This window comes from Trachypithecus francoisi, unplaced genomic scaffold (assembly GCF_009764315.1).
Source record: "Trachypithecus francoisi isolate TF-2019V2 unplaced genomic scaffold, Tfra_2.0 Lachesis_group21, whole genome shotgun sequence".
Classification (NCBI taxonomy): domain Eukaryota; kingdom Metazoa; phylum Chordata; class Mammalia; order Primates; family Cercopithecidae; genus Trachypithecus; species Trachypithecus francoisi.
In genome coordinates, this window is record NW_022681467.1 from 59,875,086 (window position 1) to 59,894,306 (window position 19,221).

Consider the following 19,221-nt stretch of genomic DNA (forward strand, 5'->3'; position numbering starts at 1 on the left):
CATGATCTTGGCTCACTGCAGCCTCTGCCTCCCAGGTTAAAGCGATTCTCCTGCCTTAGCCTCCTGAGTACCTGGGATTGCAGGCACGTGCCACCACATCTGGCTAATTTTTGTATTTTCAGTAGAGACAGGGTTTTGCCTTGTTGGCCAGGCTGGTCTCGAACTCCTGACCTCATGATCCACCTGCCTTGGCCTCCCAAAGTGCTGGGATTACAGGCGTGAGCCACCGTACCCAGCGTTATGTGTTCTTCATTCAGACATATGGTAGCCATGTCCCCGAGTGCTATAGGGGGTGACTCCTGGTGCAGGTGTGTTAGAGGCTGAGCTGATTGGCTTTTGTAAAATCTGGGGCCCGAGGATCTGCTCTAGAGATCCGTGCCTGCTGCCCTGTTGTGGCTTCCAGCCTGTCCTGAGCCTTATTGATCTTATCTCTTGCCTCGCAGAGTGAAGATGTCTGGCTGGAAGCAGCCAGGTTGCAGCCTGGGGACACAGCCAAGGCCGTGGTAGCCCAAGCTGTCCGTCATCTCCCACAGTCTGTCAGGATTTACATCAGAGCAGCAGAGCTGGAAACAGACATTCGCGCAAAGAAGCGGGTTCTTCGGAAAGGTGAGCCTCCCTCGGAGGTGCCTTCCACCAGCAGGGGCTCCTGGAGTCTCTGGTCCCTCCCTCGGAGGTGCTGCTTTCTCCCTCCTTGGGTTCAGCTCCTGGCTCAGACTTTTAGTGAGAGTGGATAAGGAACCAGGGACATTTTTCAGGCCTTTTCTCAGGTTGGGTTGCCTCTGCCCTTGGAGCCCCATAGGCGAGGGATACTGTGGTGGGCGAGTTCCCATCCCGGGAGGGATGTTGGGGTTGAGCCCTCACTCCTGCCTTTTTCCAGTGTGTGATTTTGGATGCATTGGGCAGTCACTCTGTGGTCCAGGCTTCCCTCATCTGCAGGGTGAGAACAATAGTAGCTCAAAGCCTATGTCCTGGGGCTCTGGAGATGGTCTCTGTGAAGAGCTGAGCCGGCAGCTGGCACGTGCAGACCCTTTGTGGGTGTTACTCACTTTCTCTCCTGAGAAGGCACCGGAGCCCCATGTTGATTGAACTCCTCCCTGCTGCTGACAAGGCTGTGTCTCCTGCCCCCGAGGCAGCGTGTGCCGTCAGCTCAGGCCAGATGATGGCGGGCGGTGTCCCTGCCAGGGAACCTGATTCCATCCAGGGATTCCTGCCAGGATAGAGCTTTTGTGGGCAGTTTGTTGATTTTTTCTTTCTGTGGTTTCTCCTGTCACTGGAAGCGTGCAGTAGATGCTGCTGTTGAACTGGGCCCAGAACAAGTGCTGGTCGGGGGCTGTTCTGAAGCCAATCTGTGCAGGTGGCTTCTTTTTGTTTTGTTTTGTTTTTTGTGGTTGTGGTTGTTGTTTCTGAGATGGAGTCTTGCTCTGTCGCTCAGGCTGGAGTGCAGTGGCGTGATCTCGGCTCACTGCAAGCTCCGCCTCCCGAGTTCACGCCATTCTCCTGTCTCAGCCTCCCCAGTAGCTGGGACTACAGGCTCCCGTCACTACGCCCAGCTAATTTCTTTTTGTATTTTTAGTAGTGGTGGGATTTCACCGAGTTAGCCAGGATGGTCTCCATCTCCTGACCTTGTGATCCGCCCGCCTCAGCCTCCCAAAGTGCTGGAATTACAGGCGTGAGCCACTGCGCCCGGCCTGTGCAGGTGGCTTGTATACAAATTTTTTTTTGGGACAGAGTCTTGCTCTGTCGCCCAAGCTGGAGTACAGGGGCGCAATCTTGGCTCACTGCAACCTCTGCCTCCTGGGTTCAAGTGATTCTCCTGCCTCAGCCTCCTGCGTAGCCAGGAATACGGGTGTGTGCCTCCACGCTCAGCCAATTTTTGTATTTTTATTTTTATTTATTTATTTATTTATTTATTTTATTTATTTATTTTTTGAGACCGAGTCTCGCTCTGTCTCCCAGGCTGGACTGCAGTGGCCGGATATCAGCTCACTGCAAGCTCTGCTTCCTGGGTTTACGCCATTCTCCTGCCTCAGCCTCCCAAGTAGCTGGGACTACAGGCGCCCGCCACCTCGCCCGGCTAGTTTTTTTTTTTTTTTTGAGGCGGAGTCTCGCTCTGTCGCCCGGACTGGAGTGCAGTGGCCAGATCTCAGCTCACTGCAAGCTCCGCCTCCCGGGTTTACGCCATTCTCCTGCCTCAGCCTCCCGAGTAGCTGGGACTACAGGCGCCTGCCACCTCGCCCGGCTAGTTTTTGTATTTTTAGTAGAGACGGGGTTTCACCGTGTTAGCCAGGATGGTCTCGATCTCCTGACCTCGTGATCCGCCCGTCTCGGCCTCCCAAAGTGCTGGGATTACAGGCTTGAGCCACCGCGCCCGGCCAAGTTTTTGTATTTTTAGTAGAGACGGGGTTTCACCGTGTTAGCCAGGATGGTCTTGATCTCCTGACCTCGTGATCCGCCCGTCTCGGCCTCCCAAAGTGCTGGGATTACAGGCTTGAGCCACCGCGCCCGGCCTACCCAGCCTTTTTTTTGAGATGAAGTCCCACTTTGTCACCCAGTCTGGAGTGCAATGGCACCATCTTGGCTCACTACAACCTCTGCCTCTCAGGTTCAAGCAGTCCTCTTGCCTCAGCCTTCTGAGTAGCTGGGACTACAGGCATGTGCCACCACACCTGGTTAATTTTTGTATTTTTAGTAGAGACGGGGTTTCTCTATGTTGGCCAGGCTGATCTTGAACACCTCACCTCAAGTGATCCACCCACCTCGGCCTCCCAAAGTGCTGGGATTACAGGCGTGAGCCACTGCACCCGGCCCAATTTTTTTTTTTTTTTTTTTGAGACAGCATCTCGCTCTGTCACCCAGGCTAGAGTGCAGTGGCACGATCTTGGCTCACTGCAACCTCCACCTCCCAGGCTCAGGCGATCCTCCCAGCTTAGCCTCCCGAGTAGCTGAGAGTGTAGGTGCCACCCCCACACCTAGCTATTTTTAATGTTTGGTAGAGATGGGATCTTGCTGTCTTGTCCAAGCGTCTCAAACTGCTGGCCACAAGTGATCCTCCTGCCTTGATCTCCCAGAGAGCTGGGATTACAGGCAGGAGCCATCGCATCCAGCCTATTCTTCTTCAATTTATAGCCTAGGAAAAATCAGGTGTATTTTGTGGAATAAAGGGCAGTTTTCAGTGAGAGTTGTCCAGCTCTTGTTTTTTCAAATGTGTGTTTAAGTGAAATATCAGATAGTGAGGGATCACGTTAAGGCTTCTGCGCTGATAGGGCCGCGCAGGTGAAGACGGCCCCTTATCAAATGTAGTTTCATTCACTTACTGTCCACGTCTGTTGGAGGCCAGGTGAAGTCTGCTTGCCTGTGACCCACGTTCCCCTGGCCCTGTGCACTCACATGTGAACGTGCTTTCCTCTGTCAGGGTGGGTTTCTTGACTGCAGCCCAGCTGCTCAGTGAATATTCAGAGACAGCCTCTTTTTTTTTTTTTTTTGAGATGGAGTCTTGCTCTGTCTCCCAGGCTGGAGTGCAGTGGCTGGATCTCAGCTCACTGCAAGCTCCGCCTCCCGGGTTCATGCCATTCTCCTGCCTCAGCCTCCCGAGCCGCTGGGACTATAGGCACCCGCCACCAGGCCTGGCTAATCAGGCCCGGCTAGTTTTTTTGTATTTTTAGTAGAGACGGGGTTTCACTTTTTGTATTTTTAGTAGAAACGGGGTCTTGGTCTCCTGACCTTGTGATCCACCGCCACGGCCTCCCAAAGTGCTGGGATTACAGGCGTGAGCCACCGCTCCTGGCCAGAGACAGCCTCTTATAATGAGGCCAGGAACAGAAAGTTAGCACCTGTCTTGCTTTGTAGAAATCAGTTTATCTTTTTTCAGCTAGGAAGAAATAGTTCTTTGATGAAGAGCCCATGAAAGTCTGGGTAATTAATTTGTTTGTTTAGAAAAGCTCTATTGAATTCTTCCTGCCACAGTTTGATGAATGATCATGAATGTCTTTGTGGCCACTCCCTGCTCACCACCAGATTGTCTGGGTTCACTTCCAGTGGTTTGGATCTGGAGACGGGAGTATGCTCTTGGAGCGGGGGCCTACCGGGGAGTATTGAGGGACTGTGTTTCCACGGCCGTCCTCTCGGAGTGGCCTCCTGGCTCTGCTCTCTCAGGCAGAGAAGCTGTGCTAAGGTGGAATGAACCCAGGATCTCTAGGGTGGCCTTTGCTGCTGCCCTAATACTGGTCCTGGCCTGCCTTTCCCAAGAATGTTCCTCAAAACTGGGTTCTTTTCCTGGGCTAAAGCCCAGCACTACTTCATTTGGTTGTCAGCGAACACTTACGCGTTGCTTGAAGGGTCTGGTTTTTGAAATTAAGATGACAGCTACCTCCACCGGTGACTTAGGATGCCTGCCAGCCAGGGAGCCTGGCAGTGCATCGTCTCCATGAGCTCTGGGTCACTGTTGGGCTGAGCTGACACCTTAGTCCTTTGTTGGGAGAACAGGCGTTTCGGGTGCTGGTCTTGAGACCTGAGGAGGCTGAGTACCCTTAGGCATGGTGCTTGGCCCCTGAGCTTCCATGTCTTCCTCTATAAAAGGGAAGAGGGCTTCCAGGATTGGGAGAGTGCAGCCTGTGAGCTTACTGGCCAGGGCAGGGTGTCCCATGTGCAGAGTCCCTTGGGGAGACCCGGCTGGCGGCTCCCCTACAATAACGCAGCTCACGTGCCATGTACTCCGCTAGTTAATGCAGATGTGTGGAAGTGGAGTCATTTTACACTGAGCCGTACGCTCTGGCCTGTGAAGCGTGGCATCCTTTAGCAGCCATCACCAGCGTGTCCTTCTGGGGGCACAGGAACGGCACAGTTCAGGTTGGGGGTCTTCCCTACGGTCACATGGCCCTCGGAGAGCATGTTGGCCTCTGCACAGTCACATCTTCACGGCTTTGTCTAGCATTCAGAATACTCTTTCTTGTTCTAGGCCAACCTCAGGGGTGTGTGCTTCCTTCACATACGCTGGCTGGCTGTGGTGCTTCCTCCCCTTCTGCTCATAACGTCACACTCCCAGGGGGCCATTGTAACGTGGTGTGCTGTGTGGCTTCTGAAAGCACCTGGGGAAGGTGGCCTTGTTGGCTTTAGTGCCATGCCTGTGGGCTGCTGATGAGATGCTATTGGAGATATGTCAGCTCTCTCCCAAAACTTGAAGACACAGAGTCCTGGGAGTCGTAAGTTAATGACTCCATACATTGAGTCCCACATGAATATACTGTTCTTTAGAGACACGAAGTTCATCTCCACCAGTGTACAAAGTAATAAGGGAAGTAGTTCATATTTAGACAAATAAAGCACTCATCTCCCAGGCAGGAGAGGCGAGAGCACACAGGAAAAACAGCTGTGTCGTTCCGTGTCTTCTCTCTGTGCCTCGTCACCTGGCTGGAGGATAGGGCTTTCTTTATTTACTGCTGTGCCCTCTGCTATCACCCTACTTGGTCAGGGTTCTTGACCTGGATGAGTAACTCAAATCTTTTTGTTTTTAGACAGAGCCTCCTCCTATTGCCCAGGCTGGAGAGCTGTGTTGCAATCAGCTCACTGCAGCCTCAACCTCCTGGGCTCTCGTGATCCTCCTGCTTCCGGCTCTTGAGTAGCTGGGACCACAGGCACATACCACCATGCCCAGATACCTTTTATTTTGAGACAGGCTCTCGCTCTGTTGCCCGGGCTGGAGTGCAGTGGCATGATCACAGGGTCACTGGAGCCTCAACCTCCCAGACTCAACTATCCTCCAGTCTCAGCCTCCTGAGTAGCTGGGACTTCAGGGACACACCACTATGCCTGGCTAAGTTTTTAATGTTTCGTAGAGACGAGGTCTCCCTGTATTGTCCAGGCTGGTTTTAAACTCCTGGGCTCAAGTGATCTTCCCACCTCAGTCTCCCAAAATGCTGGCGCTGCAGATGTGGGCCACTGTGCCCAGCCAGGACCCAAATCTTTATCCCCAAAGGGTCTGACTAGTTGGTAGTTTTGCTTTGTTGGTGACTGTAGTTCCCCTTAACTTTTACTGGTAGAAGCAGAAATACTAAACTGTACTCAGGACCGGTCTCTAGATAGTCTCCCCAGTGGGTGGCAGCAACTCAGTCTCGCTTTGGGAGTCAGAGTTAGCCTCTCCAGCCAGGGCTGGTACATGAGGAGGCCAGAGGGAGCTGTGACCTGCACCCTGGTTGGCCCTTACTCCCTTTGGACTAGCTCGCTCGCTCGCTTTCTTTTTTTTTTTTGAGACTGAGTCTCACTCTGTTGCCCAGGCTAGAGTGCAGTGGCACGATCTCGGCTCACGGCAACCTTTGCCCCCTGGGTTCAAGGAATTCTCCTGCCTCTGCCTCCCAAGTAGCTGGGATTACAGGTGCCTGCCACCACACTCGACTAATTTTTTGTATTTTTAGTAGAGACGGGGTTTGTTTTCACTGTGCTGGCCAGGCTGGTCTCAAACTCCTGACCTCATGATCCACCTGCCTCGGCCTCCCAAAGTGCTGGGATTACAAGTGTGAGTCACCACGCCTGGCCTTTGGACTAGCTCTCTCTTGACAGGAGGGTCCAAAGAGGCAGAGACAGGACTTGTGGTCTCAGAGGCATTCAGACATCACCGCTTATTCCTAGAATAAGAATAGACCTGTGTGTTCTGGCTGTGAGATCCAGCTGGGATTGGGGTCTGTTCACAGCATTTGTGGCATCCTACTGGGCTGCCAGGCCATGGCTCTGAGTGATGGGCACATGGTAAGACCGTGTTCTGCCTGAATCAGTGAATTCACATAGCTTCGTCTTCTGGCCGTCTGTCAGTTGGTCAGGTGGATGTCCAGATAATAAGGTCAGGGGTGTCAGTGCCAGTGTGCTGTGCAGAACCATGTGTAAACCACAACAGACTTTTGCCTTCTCAGTCCCTTGATCCTAAGGAACTCCTCAGAGGTTGCAAGTGTGGGCTGAGGGAGGAAAGCAGTTGAGCAGCCACTGGTGGAGGGGGCGTCTGCTCTGCGGCTTAGGCAGCTGTGCTGCACCTGCCTCCTTCCACCCCATCTCCCGGGTGCCATTTCTACCCTATGAGGCCACTGCTGCATCTGCCCAACCTTGTGGCTTGGTCTGTCAGTAACACCCGGAGCGGGCAGCAGGTTGCTCTGTCATTTCTGTGTCCCTTAGCTGAGTGTTCATTCCCTGCCAGGGCCTCACAGCCAGCCTGGGGCTGTTTCTCAGCAGGAGAGCAGGTACCTACAGGACCGCGTAGCTTGCTCGCTTGCCCCCTTCCCTCCCCTCCTCCTCCTTTTCCCTCCTCCTCTCCCCTCCTTCTCTTCCCTCCTCCCCTCCACTCCCCTGCCCTGCCCTTTTCCTCTTTTTTTTGAGACCAGGTCTCCCTCTTTCGCCTAGGCTGGAGGTGGAGTTCAGCAGTACAGTTTTGGCTCACTGCAACCTCCACCTCTTGGACTCAAGCAGTCCTCCCATCTCTGCTACCCAGCTAGCTGGGACCGCAAGTACATGCCACCACGCCCAGCTGTATTTTTGTAGAGACAGGGTTTTGCCATGTTGTCCAGGCTAGTCTCGAACTCCTGGGCTCAAGTGATCCTCCCACCTCAGCCTCCCAAAATGCTGGGATTACAGGTGTGAGCCACCACAGTCAGCTGCCTGGCCTAATTTCTTTTCTTCTTTTTCTTTTTTTTTTTTGAGTTGGAGTCTCTGTCTGTCACCTAGGCTAGAGTGCAGTGGCACAGTCTCAGCTCACTGCAGTTCTCCTGGGTTCAAGCAATTCTCCTGCCTCAGCCTCCCCAATAGCTGGGATTACAGGTGCATGCCACCATACCTGGCTGATTTTTATATTTTTAGTAGAGACAGGGTTTCACTATGTTGATCAGGCTGGTCTTGAACGCCTGGCCTCAGGTGATTTGCCCGCCTCGGCCTCCCAAAATGCTGGGAGTACAGACATGAGCTACGGGCCGCACTCAGCCTGGCCTAATTCCCTAACATCGTTAAATGTCTACAGCATTCATATTTTCCAGCTGTCATGTCAATACCTGCCACAGACGCGTGCGCACATGACCACAGGCACACACCGTTGGTTTGAGTCAGGGTCTAAGCCCAGTGTGAACAAACACTGAGTTCGGCGTCTTTTCTGGGTTTGTTGATGGAGTTGGGTTTTTCCTTGAGATTCCTCACGTTGGGGTTTGCTTGCTGCAGCCATGAGAGTGTGTCCTGTGTCCTCTGTGTCCTGTATCCTCTTGTAAATTGGAAGGTAGATTTGGAGACTTGTAAGAGTAAGCTTTGTTTTTGGTTTTGTTTTTTTTTCCTTTTTTTTTGAGACAGAGTCTCGCTCTGTCGCCCGGGGCTGGAGTGCAGTGGCCGGATCTCAGCTCACTGCAAGCTCCGCCTCCTGGGTTTACGCCATTCTCCTGGCTCAGCCTCCGGAGTAGCTGGGACTATAGGCGCCCGCCACCTTGCTCGGCTAGTTTTTTGTATTTTTAGTAGAAACGGGGTTTCACCGTGTTAGCCAGGATGGTCTCGATCTCCTGACCTCGTGATCCGCCCGTCTCGGCCTCCCAAAGTACTGGGATTACAGGCTTGAGCCACCGCGCCCGGCCTGTTTTGCCTGTTTTCAAACGTCACATAAAGGGAGTCGTACAGTCTAAACTCTTTTGGGACTGGTTTCTTTTGTTGTTCAGCATGTTTTTGAGGTTCATTCCCATCGTTGCTGGTTTCCTGAGTCCTGTTGATGTGACCCTGGCAGTCTTTAGTCACTTCCTTGCTTTCTGCTACCACAAGATGCTCTGTTTGTCCTTGTTTGTGTCTGCCCCAGAACTGAAGGAAGCCACTTAAAGGGCAGGCGTGTGGTCCCTGATTGTCACCGGGGAAGTCCGTCTCACCCTGACCAGCAGCATGCTCACCACGTGAGCCTCCTGCTTTTGTCTCCTTTTCTGTAACGTGATTTCTCATTGGACCTTTCCTAGCCCTCGAGCATGTTCCAAACTCGGTTCGCTTGTGGAAAGCAGCTGTTGAGCTGGAAGAGCCTGAAGATGCCAGAATCATGCTGAGCCGAGCTGTGGAGTGCTGCCCCACCAGTGTGGAGGTGAGTCTGGCGGACTCAGGGCCACCAGAGCCCAGAGCGGCCAAGGCCTGAGCCCAGGTTCTGTGTCTGGAAGTGATGATGTAAGTGGAGCGTTGAGCTCACTCAGGCTGTGCTTTCTGGGAGCAGAAGGCCATATGGAACCCAAGGATACCGTTCTGTACACAGCTGCTAGGCAGGGTGGTGAGTGGCTTCAGCTAGTTTTGCTGTTAATGGAAGTGTAGAGAGAATCTTAGCTCATACCTGACCACTGCAGAAAGTTCTCTCAGGGGCCATTTCCTCTCATTCAGCCCAGAGTTTGTCATGGGAGCCGAAGGTGGGAGGGTGATAGAAAACATTGCCTTCTGCCAGACCCGCATGACTGCTCTTTGCCTCCAAGCTAAGTGGGATTTCTTTGGTTTTAAGCATTCCAGTTCACAGCATTCTGTGCAGTGATTTTTAGTCTTGGTTTTATGATATCTAGTATGTCTTCAATTATCCTAAGGGGTATTGTGAAATTCTCCAAACAACATTAATCTTGTTTTATTTACATAAAAATGAATAAAGCCCATACACATCTTAGGGATGGAGTGCTGCAGAGCCAAGAGTCTGGGAACTCCAAGAGGCTGAACACCCTTCCGTGTGTTTAGCCCGTGAGGGCAGTAGCCTCATCCTGCCCATCTGTGCCAGCCCCTGGTATCAGGTCTGGTGCTTTGTGTGCCTGGAGGCAGTGTTTGTGAACATTCAACTGAGAATCTTTTCATGCTCACCAGAGTCACTACATAAGTCAGAAGCATCAATGAGCAGTTGGTCAGGTGAGAAGTGCTGCTGTGAACGCTTCTCAGGCCATGTTCAAATGGTTCTCGAGAGCTAAGAAAGAGCGTTGTGGCCGTGCTAGAGGGTGGGTCGCTGTCTGGCCTGCAGCTGTCCCCTCAGCACAGTGTCCTCTCCTTTTTCTGATGTCCTCTCCGCGTAGCTCTGGCTTGCTCTGGCAAGGCTGGAGACCTATGAAAATGCCCGCAAGGTCTTGAACAAGGCGCGAGAGAACATTCCTACAGACCGGCACATCTGGATCACGGCCGCCAAGCTGGAGGAAGCCAATGGGAACACACAGATGGTGGAGAAGATCATTGACCGAGCCATCACCTCGCTGCGGGCCAACGGTGTGGAGATCAACCGCGAGCAGTGGATCCAGGTGGGCCGCAGGCGGGTGTCGTGGGGTCGGCTTTAACGGTGTACGTGCCGCACGTGGGAGTCCCACGCAGGACTGGGGGCTGCTGAATGGTGCTGGGGAGTCCTGCGCCGAACCGGAAGCAGGCACAGGTGTGGCTGGGCCCTGAGCGACCTGGGCAAGGCCACTGTCACTCTTAATGGATTCAGGCCTTGAGTTCATCTTGGGGTGAATGCTTCGGAAGCCCTTTCAGTGTGTGCACACCTCACTGCATTTCTTTGCTAGTAGAAATGATACACCTAAGAGGGGAGGACAGGAAGTCTCATGGCTTCGCTTCTTCCACTCTTCCCCTCTCCCCCACACCCTTTTTTGTTTGTTTGTTTTTTGAGATCGAGTCTTGCTCGTCGCCCAGGCTGGAGTGCAGTGGCGCCACCTTGGCTCACTGCAAGCTCTGCCTCACGGGTTCACACCATTCTCCTGCCTCAGCCTCCCGAGTAGCTGGGACTACAGGTGTCCGCCGCCATGCCTGGCTAATTTTTTGTATTTTTAGTAGAGATGGGGTTTCACTCTGTTAGCCAGGATGGTCTTGATCTCCTGATCTCGTGATCTGCCTACCTTGGCCTCCCAAAGTGCTGGGATTACAGGCCTGAGCCACCGCACCGGGCCAACACCCTTTTTTTTTTTTTTGAGAGGGAGTCTCGCTCTGTCACCCAGGCTAGAGTGCAGTGGCATGATCTTGGCTCACTGCAACCTCTACCTCCTGGGTTCAATTCTCCTACCTCAGCCACCTGAGTAGCTGGGATTATAGGCGACTGCCACCATGCCCAGCTAATTTTTGTATTTTCAGTAGAGACAAGGTTTCACCATGTTGGCCAGGTTTGTCTCGAACTCCTAACCTCAAGCAACCTGCCCGCCTTGGTTTTCCCTGTCTTTTAACTGTGTCTCTAGACTTAAGGCTATAGAAAAGTCTCCAAAGGTCACATCTAGCTCAGGAAGTAAGACTTGGGTCCCTTTATTGCCTTGTTTTTAGGAGTCATCCTCTGAGTTATGTTTCTCTCCAGAAAAATAAATAATGAAATTATTTCTGTTTTATTTTATGACAGTGCTTCCTTCCTTCCTTCCTTCCTCCTTCCTTCCTTCCTTCTTCCTTCCTTCTTTTTTTCTTTTAGTTCTTTTTTTTATTTTTAGGAGACAGGGTCTTGCCGTGTTACTCAGGCCGGAGTGCAGTGGTGCATTTATGGCTCACTGTAACCTTGATCTCCTGGGCTCAAGCGGTCTTCCCGCCTTCACCTCTCAAGTGGCTGGAACTACAGTCATGTGCCACCATGCTTGGCCAATTTTTTAATTTTTATTTTTTGTCTTGTTATGCTGCCCAGGCTGGTCTTAAACTCCTGGCCTTCAGGAATCCTACCACTTCAGCCTCCCAAAGTGTTGAGATTACGGGCATCAGCTGCCATGCCCAGCCTGTGACAGTTTATTAAGCTATGATTAGCGTTCTATAGAATCCACCCATTGAAAGTTTACAATTCAGTGGTTTTTAGTATATTCACAGAGCTGTCCCACTGTCACCACAATCTTAGAACGTTCTCATTACCCCAGAAAGAAGTCCTGTGTCCGTGAGTTGTTGCTCCCCGTTTACTCACCTCTGTGGCCTTTTGTTTTGTTTGTTTGTTTGTTTTCTGAGACAGGGTCTGTCTGTCTCCCAGGCTGGAGTGTGTGGGACAATCAATCTTGGCTCTCTGCCACATTTGCTTCCTGGGCTCAAGCAGTTCTGCCTCAGCCTCCTGAGTAGCTGGGACTACAGGCGTGCGCCACCACACCTGGCTAATTTTTTTCTGTTTTTTGTACAGACGTGGTTTCACCGTGTTGTTCAGACTGGTCTCAAACTCCTGAGTTCAAATGATCTACCTGCCTCAGCCTCCCAAAGTGCTGGGATTACAAGTGTGAGCCACTGTGCCTGTCTAACCTTGCTTTTTTACTTTCTCTGTCTATACATTTTTTTTCTGGACATTTTATATACAGATGTTCAACTTATGGGCTTATATCCTGATAAACCCATTGTAAGTTGAAAATATCGTAAGTCTAAAATGCGTTTGAGGCTGGGTGCTGTGGCTAACACCTATAATCTCAGCACATTGCAGGGCTGAGGCAGGCGGATCACTTGAGGTCAGGAGTTTGAGACCAGCCTGGCCAACATGGTGAAACCCTGTCTCTACTAAAAATACAAAAAAATTAGCCAGGCATGATGGCGGGCACCTGTAATCCCAGCTACTCAGGAGGCTGAGGCAGGAGAATCGCTTGAACTTGGCGGAGGCAGAGGTTGCAGTAATCCGAGATCGTAACACTGTACTCCAGCCTAGGCGACAGAGCGAGACTGTCTCAAAAAATAAATAAAGTAAAATAAATAAAATAAAATAAAAATGTGTGTGATACATCTAACCTGCTAAACTTTGTGGCTTAGCCTATCTCCTGGGTTAAACATGCTCAGAACACCTACCTTAGCCTACAGTTGAGCAAAGTCATTGAACATAAAGTGTTGAATAACTCATATAATTTATTGAATGCTGCGATGAAAGTGAAAAACTGGGTGGTGGTTTGAGTCTAAGTATTGCTTCTGCTGAATGTGTGTGGCTTTTACATCATCCCACACTGGGGCCACCTGTGAGTGGAATCACACGACGTGTGGTCTTTTGTGACTGGCCTTAACTTAGTGTGTTTTCAGGGTTCATCCATGTTGTAGCATGGAGGTATTGAAATCCTTTGCCTACTTTTAAATTGGATTGTGTCTTTATTATTGTCTATGTATTATTTTTGTCTGTTGTTTTATTATTGAGTTGTAAGAGATGTTTTTATATATTCTGGATATAGTCACTTATCGGATACATGATTTGCAAATACAGATGGTCCCTGACTTCCCATGGTTTGACCTTACCGTGGTTCAGAAGCAGTTTGCATTCACTAGAAGCTGTACGTGGAGGAAGAGCCAGCACCTTTGCTGCAGGCCCTGAGGGTCTGGGTGCTGGGTCCTTGCCCCATGTGTTCTTCTCAGCCCTGACCTTCTTGCCAGCGTCCCCGCCTCAGATCCTTGCTCTTGGCTCTGCTTTCTGTCTGGGATGGTTTTCTGGTGCCGGCAGGGCTCTGGGGGGTCTGGAGGCGTGTGGTTCCTGTCGCACTTCGCTCGCTTGTGTGGTGGTCCCCAGGTTGGCGTGCCACAGTGGTGCCTGTGCCCCTGCACCCTGTTGCTCTAGCTGGCTTCTCGGTCTCTTGTTGGTAGACACATTGTCTTGCACACATGGGAATATATTGGTCACATGAATGCCTTGAGGTGGAACTGCTGGGTCCGGTATGTGCCTGTTTTATTTTGATAGAGAATGAGAAATTGCCCTCCATAGAGACATGTGCTTCTTCGCAGTGTAAGATTCAGGTCCACCTTCACCAAGCGAGCCAGTCAGCAAGTGTTTCAATGTTGGCCGCCTGATACATGCAAAACGGTACTTAGAAGAGTTTAATTAGCATCTTGAAAATAAGAATGGGGACTGGGTGTGGTGGCTTATGCATTAATCCCAGCACTGTGGGAGGCTAAGGCAGGAGGAATACTTGAGACCAGGAGTTTAAGACCAGCCTGGGCAACATAAGGAAACCCTGTATCTACAAAAAACAGTGTAACCGTGGGCATGGGGCATGGTGCTGCCCGTCTGTGCTCCTCGGGAGGCTGAGGTGGGAGGATCCCTTTTGCCTGGGAGTCTGAAGCTGCAGTGAGCTATGATTGTATCACAGCACCCCAGCCTGAGTCACAGGGGGAGACCTGGACCCTCTCTCTCTTTTTTTTTCCAAGACGTAGTGTTGCTCCGTTGCCCAGGCTGGAGTGCAGTGGCGTGATCTTGCCTCACTGCAACCTCTGCCTCCCGGGTTCAAGTGATTCTCCTGCCTCAGCCTCCCGAGTAAGCTGGGATTATGGGTGCCCACCACCATGCCTGACTAATTTTTGTATTTTTCTTTTTAGTAGAGACAGGGTTTCACCAGGTTGGCCAGGCTGGTCTCGAACTCCTGATCTTGTAATCCACCCTCCTTGGCCTCCCAGAGTGCTGGGATTACAGGTGTGAGCCACTGCACCCGGCTGAGACCTTGTCTCTTAAAAAATAATAATAAAAAGGTTTTACATTTCTTTTCACATGTTTAAAAGTTGTTTGTGTTTTTATTTTCTAGTGAACAGTGTGCCTGTGTCCTTTGTGACGTTTCTCTGTTGTTTTCTCTGGTTGGTGTGTGATAGACTCACTTCCTCAGATCCCTGGTAGGCACTGTCAGCATCTCGTGCTGATGTCTGTCAGTTTTAACCATTCAGGAATGCCGTGCTTCCTGTTGGGAATCTGCAGCTCTGATTTCCAAAATCAAAAATAACTTTTGTGTTCCTCTTTCAGGATGCCGAGGAATGTGACAGGGCTGGGAGTGTGGCCACCTGCCAGGCCGTCATGCGTGCCGTGATTGGGATTGGGATTGAGGAGGAAGATCGGAAGCACACCTGGATGGAGGATGCCGACAGTGTGAGTTGGCAACAGGAGCCTTTGTCCGCAATATGGAGTCTCTGCTTGTGGGAACAGCAGGCACTTTATAACTACTAGGCGATTTTAAAACCTTTTTTTTTTTTTTTCTGAGGCGGAGTCTTGCTCTGTCGCCCAGGCTGGAGTGCAGTGGTGCAACCTCGGCTAATTGCAACCTCCACCTCCCGGGTCCACGCCATTCTCCTGCCTTAGCCTCCCGAGTCGCTGGGACTACAGGCGCCCGCCACCTCTCCTGTCTAATTTTTTTGTGTTTTTAGTAGAGACGGGGTTTCACCGTATTAGCCAGGATGGTCTCGATCTCCTGACCTCGTGATCCACCCGCCTCGGCCTCCCAAGGTGCTGGGATTACAGGCATGAGCCACGGTGCCTGGCCCTTTAAAACTCTTTAAATGCACTTGTTTTGCACGTGGTTGCACTCATAAGGAATACAGCTTGCTTTCTGTTAACCTAAGGTTTTTTTTTTCTTTTTTGAGACGGAGTCTCACTCTGTTGCCCAGGCTGGAGTGCAATGGCGCGATCTCAGCTCACTGCAAGCTCCGCCTCCCAGGTTCACGCCATTCTGCCTCAGCGTCCTGAGGAGCTGGGACTACAGGCGGCCGCCACCACGCCCGGCTAATTTTTTGTATTTTTAGTAGAGATGGAGTTTCACCATGTTGGCCAGGATGGTCTCGATCTCCTGACCTCTTGATCCGCTCACCTCGGCTTCCCAAAGTGCTGGGATTACAGGCGTGAGCCACCACGCCCGGCCGCACATTTGCTTTCTTATTCTGTTCACTTACCTCTTTCTTTTTTTCTAGAACTGTTTGACAGTGAATGAGTTGCAGATGTTATGCCCTTTACCTTTAAACACTTTGGTGTGTATTTCTTTAAAAAAGGACATTCTCTTACACAACCATAGCTCAGTTACCAAAATCAGGAAATTAATGTTGGGACAGTGCTGTCAGGTAACTTCAGACCTTACTCAAATCTCACCCACAGGCTGGGCGTCGGGGCTGACACCTGCAATCCCAGCACTTTGGGAGGCCGAGATGGGCAGATCACTTGAGCTCAGGAGTTTGAAACCAGCCTGGTCAACATGGCAGAACACCATCTTTACAGAAACAAAAACCAGGCATGGTGGTGCATGCCTGTAGTCCCAGCTTCTCAGGAGGCTGAGGTGGGAGGATCACTTGAGCTCAGGAGTTCGAGGCCACAGTGAGCTGTGATTACGCCACTGCACTTCAGCCTGGGCGACAACAAGACCCTGTCTCAAAAGAAGAAGAAGCCTCACCCGTTGTCTCTGCATCCTTTTAGCAGAAGAAAAAACCAACTGTGTTCTGTGAGGAATACAAGGTCATCCTCTGGCTAGTCTGGAAGAGAGCCTCAGCCTTTGTTTTTCATGAGTCTGAATTTTTTGAGGACCACAGGCCAGTGATGCTGTAGACTCCTCTTTGATCTGGTTCTCTGTGGGGTCCCCTCTGGGTTGGGTTGGGTCCTCTTGGTGCATCATACAGAGAGGTGCACCTGTTCAACTCCGACCCTCTGGTGCAGGCAGTGGCTGCAGGTGTTTCCACTGTATGGTTGCTGTTTCTTTGTTATTATTAATAAGTATTTTGAGGATCCATTAATGATGCTTCTTGGCCTGAATCAGTTATTTCTGTGGTGTTTGCTAAATGGTAATTTTTTTAAAAATCTTTTTTATATTATTATTTTTTTTTTTGTAGAAACAGTGTCTCACTATGTTGTCCAGGCCGGTTTTGAACTCCTGGCCTCAAGTGATCCCACCTCAGCCTCCCAAAGTGTGTAGGATTACGGGTATGTCACTGTGCCTAGCCACACCCGCATAATGATTTTGTGAACAGTTTCTCCTACATTTGATTAGTTGGAATTCTGCAGTCATGAAGAGCTTCACTTTCTCCTTCATCCATGTGTGTTCACTTCCTTCCATCTGGATTGGCCAGTGGCTCCTCCTTGGGTCCTTGGGATCAGACCCCACTGCTGGCATTGTCTTTGTGATACACACATGGTTCTTTTGCACCCCGTGTGGCACGACCCAGAGCTTGTGTGCTGGCTGGGCCATCCTCCTGCCCCATGTGTGCTAAAATACACACATCAGTCCTTAGGTGAGTTACGACGCAGGGCAGCGGTAACGGTTTTTGTTGTTGTCGTCATTTTTTTTTTTTTTTAAGATGGAGTATCACTCTGTCGCCCAGGCTGGAGTCCAATGGCACGATCTTGGCTCACTGCAACCTTCGCCTCCTGGTTCAAGGGTTCAAGCAATTCTCTTGCTTCAGCCTCCTGAGTAGCTGGGACTACAGGTGTCTGCCACCACAGCTGGCTAATATTTGTATTTTTTGTAGAGACGAGGTTTCGCCATGTTGGCCAGGCTGGTCTGGAACTCCTGACCTTAGACCATCCACTTGCCTCAGCCTCCCAAAGTGCTGGGATTACAGGTGTGAGCCATTGCTCCTAGCCTGATTTTCTCTTCTCATTTTGTCGTCTCTTTCACATACACTGGAGTAAGCACAGTTGTTTTTCAAAGTGCTTGTCGTGCTGGAGTAAGGCGGACAGTGTTTCTGTGCCCAGAAGTGAGCCATAGTGCTGCTTCCATCCTGGACACCAGGGCCCTGGGCACAGCATCACTTGACCCTGTGGGTGTTCAGGCCACTCTTGGGTTGCTTGTGAAGGTCAGAGGAGACAATGGAGAGTCTAAAATGCTTTGTCACCAACCCTCAGGACTTGGATCAGAAATCAGAGAGGGGCATACACCAGAGTGCTCTATCCAGGGCCTGACCCTCACTGGCACCCTCCCTGACCCCCTCAGATGCTCCTGGTCAGGACACAGTGCCTGAGGCAGGGCCCTTGCTGGTTTCTGTGCTGGTTGAGTCAGACTGAAGCCATATGACCTGGGAGGCAGCAGGTCTGAGTGAAGAAATCTCAGTGACGTCCCACTCCTTTTCTTTCTCCTTGCCCATTTTCATGCTGGGCGTCCTTCGCACTGGGAGGCTCCCGGTTGTCCCTCCCTCTAGAAGGCAGCTGTTCCTTTGGGTAGTGTTCTTGGGTGCCCCGTGTGGGACCTGGACAGCTGTGAGCTGCCCGTCCAGATCTTCCCCACTGTCGTGTTCACAGTTGCAAAACTTTCTTCCTGACCCGCTTTCTGGGGGCCTCTCACTCACCTTCAGCAACAAACTCGTTCTTGGTACAAGAATCCTTTCCGCAGCTGGGCACGGTGGCTCATGCCTGGAATCCCAGCACTTTTGGGAGGCTGAGGTGGGTGGATCACTTGAGATTAGGAGTTCCAGACCATCCTGGCCAACATGGTGAAACCCCATCTCTACTAAAAATACAGAAATTACCCGGGTGTGGTGGTGGCGCCTGTAATCCCAGCTACTCGGGAGGCTGAGGCAGGAGAATCACTTGAACCCGGGAGGTGGAGGTTTCAGGGAGCCGAGATCACGCCGCTGCACTCCAGCCTGGGCGATAAAGCGATACTGTCTTAAAAAAGAGAAATCCTTTTAGCATCTGCAGGGCGCAGAGGACGGTGACTTGTCCCTGTGTGAGGCTGAGTAGGAACAGGTGTCTGCACCCGGCCCAGTGAGTCTCCAGGTGTCATGATCGCCGGTCAGACGAACCCCCAGATGCTTTAGCACTGCACATGGCGACTGGCTCTTTTGTTATCTTTTGTTGTTGATGCCAAGAGATAAAGTCATTCTTGAGAATAGGGGAAAAAAGGCCTGAAGAAAATAGAATTGTGTTTACTGTAGTTCTGTTGGAGTGGATGGGTTTTTCTCTTTGTATTCACTTGTCTTTTACAGGTTTCTAATGAATGTAATCTTTTATCATGGTAAATACGTACTACACCTAATTTTTTTTTTTTTTTTTTTGAGACAAGGTCTTGCTCTGTCACCCAGGCTGCAGTGCAATGACACAGTCTTGGCACCCTGCAACCTCCGCCTCCCGGGTTCAAGCAGTTTTCATGCCTCAGCCTTCCAAGCAGCTGGGATTACAGGCACACGCCACCATGCCCAGCTAATTTTTGTATTTTTAGTAGAGACAGGGTTTCACCATGTTGGTCAGGCTGATCTCGAACTCCTGACATCAGGTGATCCACCTGGCTTGGCCTCCCATGGTGCTGGGATTACAGGCGTGAGCCACTGCGCCTGGCCACTACACCTGATTTAAAAAAAAAACCAATATGTTCGATCTGCAGTTACAACACGTGTGTGCATGTGTGTGCGTGTGTGCGTGCACACGTACATATGCCTGGGTCACAGCCCCGTGCGTGTGTGTGCGTCTGTGTGCGTGCACAGGTACCTATGCCTCGGCCACAGCCCCGTGCGTGTGTGTGCGTCTGTGTGCGTGCACAGGTACCTATGCCTAGGCCACAGCCCCGTGCGTGTGTGTGGGTGCACATGTACATATGCCTCGGCCACAGCCCTGTGTGTGCGTGTATGCGTGGCATGTGT

The 19,221-nt window shown here is 51.2% G+C and overlaps 1 protein-coding gene across 1 annotated transcript in view; it reads left to right on the forward strand.

Moving 5' to 3' along the window:
* PRPF6 (pre-mRNA processing factor 6) overlaps positions 1–19,221 on the forward strand; it is a 55,848-nt gene that overhangs the window by 23,507 nt on the left and 13,120 nt on the right. Inside the window, exons 9-12 of the mRNA XM_033187038.1 lie at positions 444–606; positions 8,952–9,070; positions 10,023–10,241; positions 14,636–14,758. Coding sequence (XP_033042929.1) covers positions 444–606; positions 8,952–9,070; positions 10,023–10,241; positions 14,636–14,758 — 624 coding nt within the window. The remainder of the gene's footprint in view (positions 1–443; positions 607–8,951; positions 9,071–10,022; positions 10,242–14,635; positions 14,759–19,221) is intronic.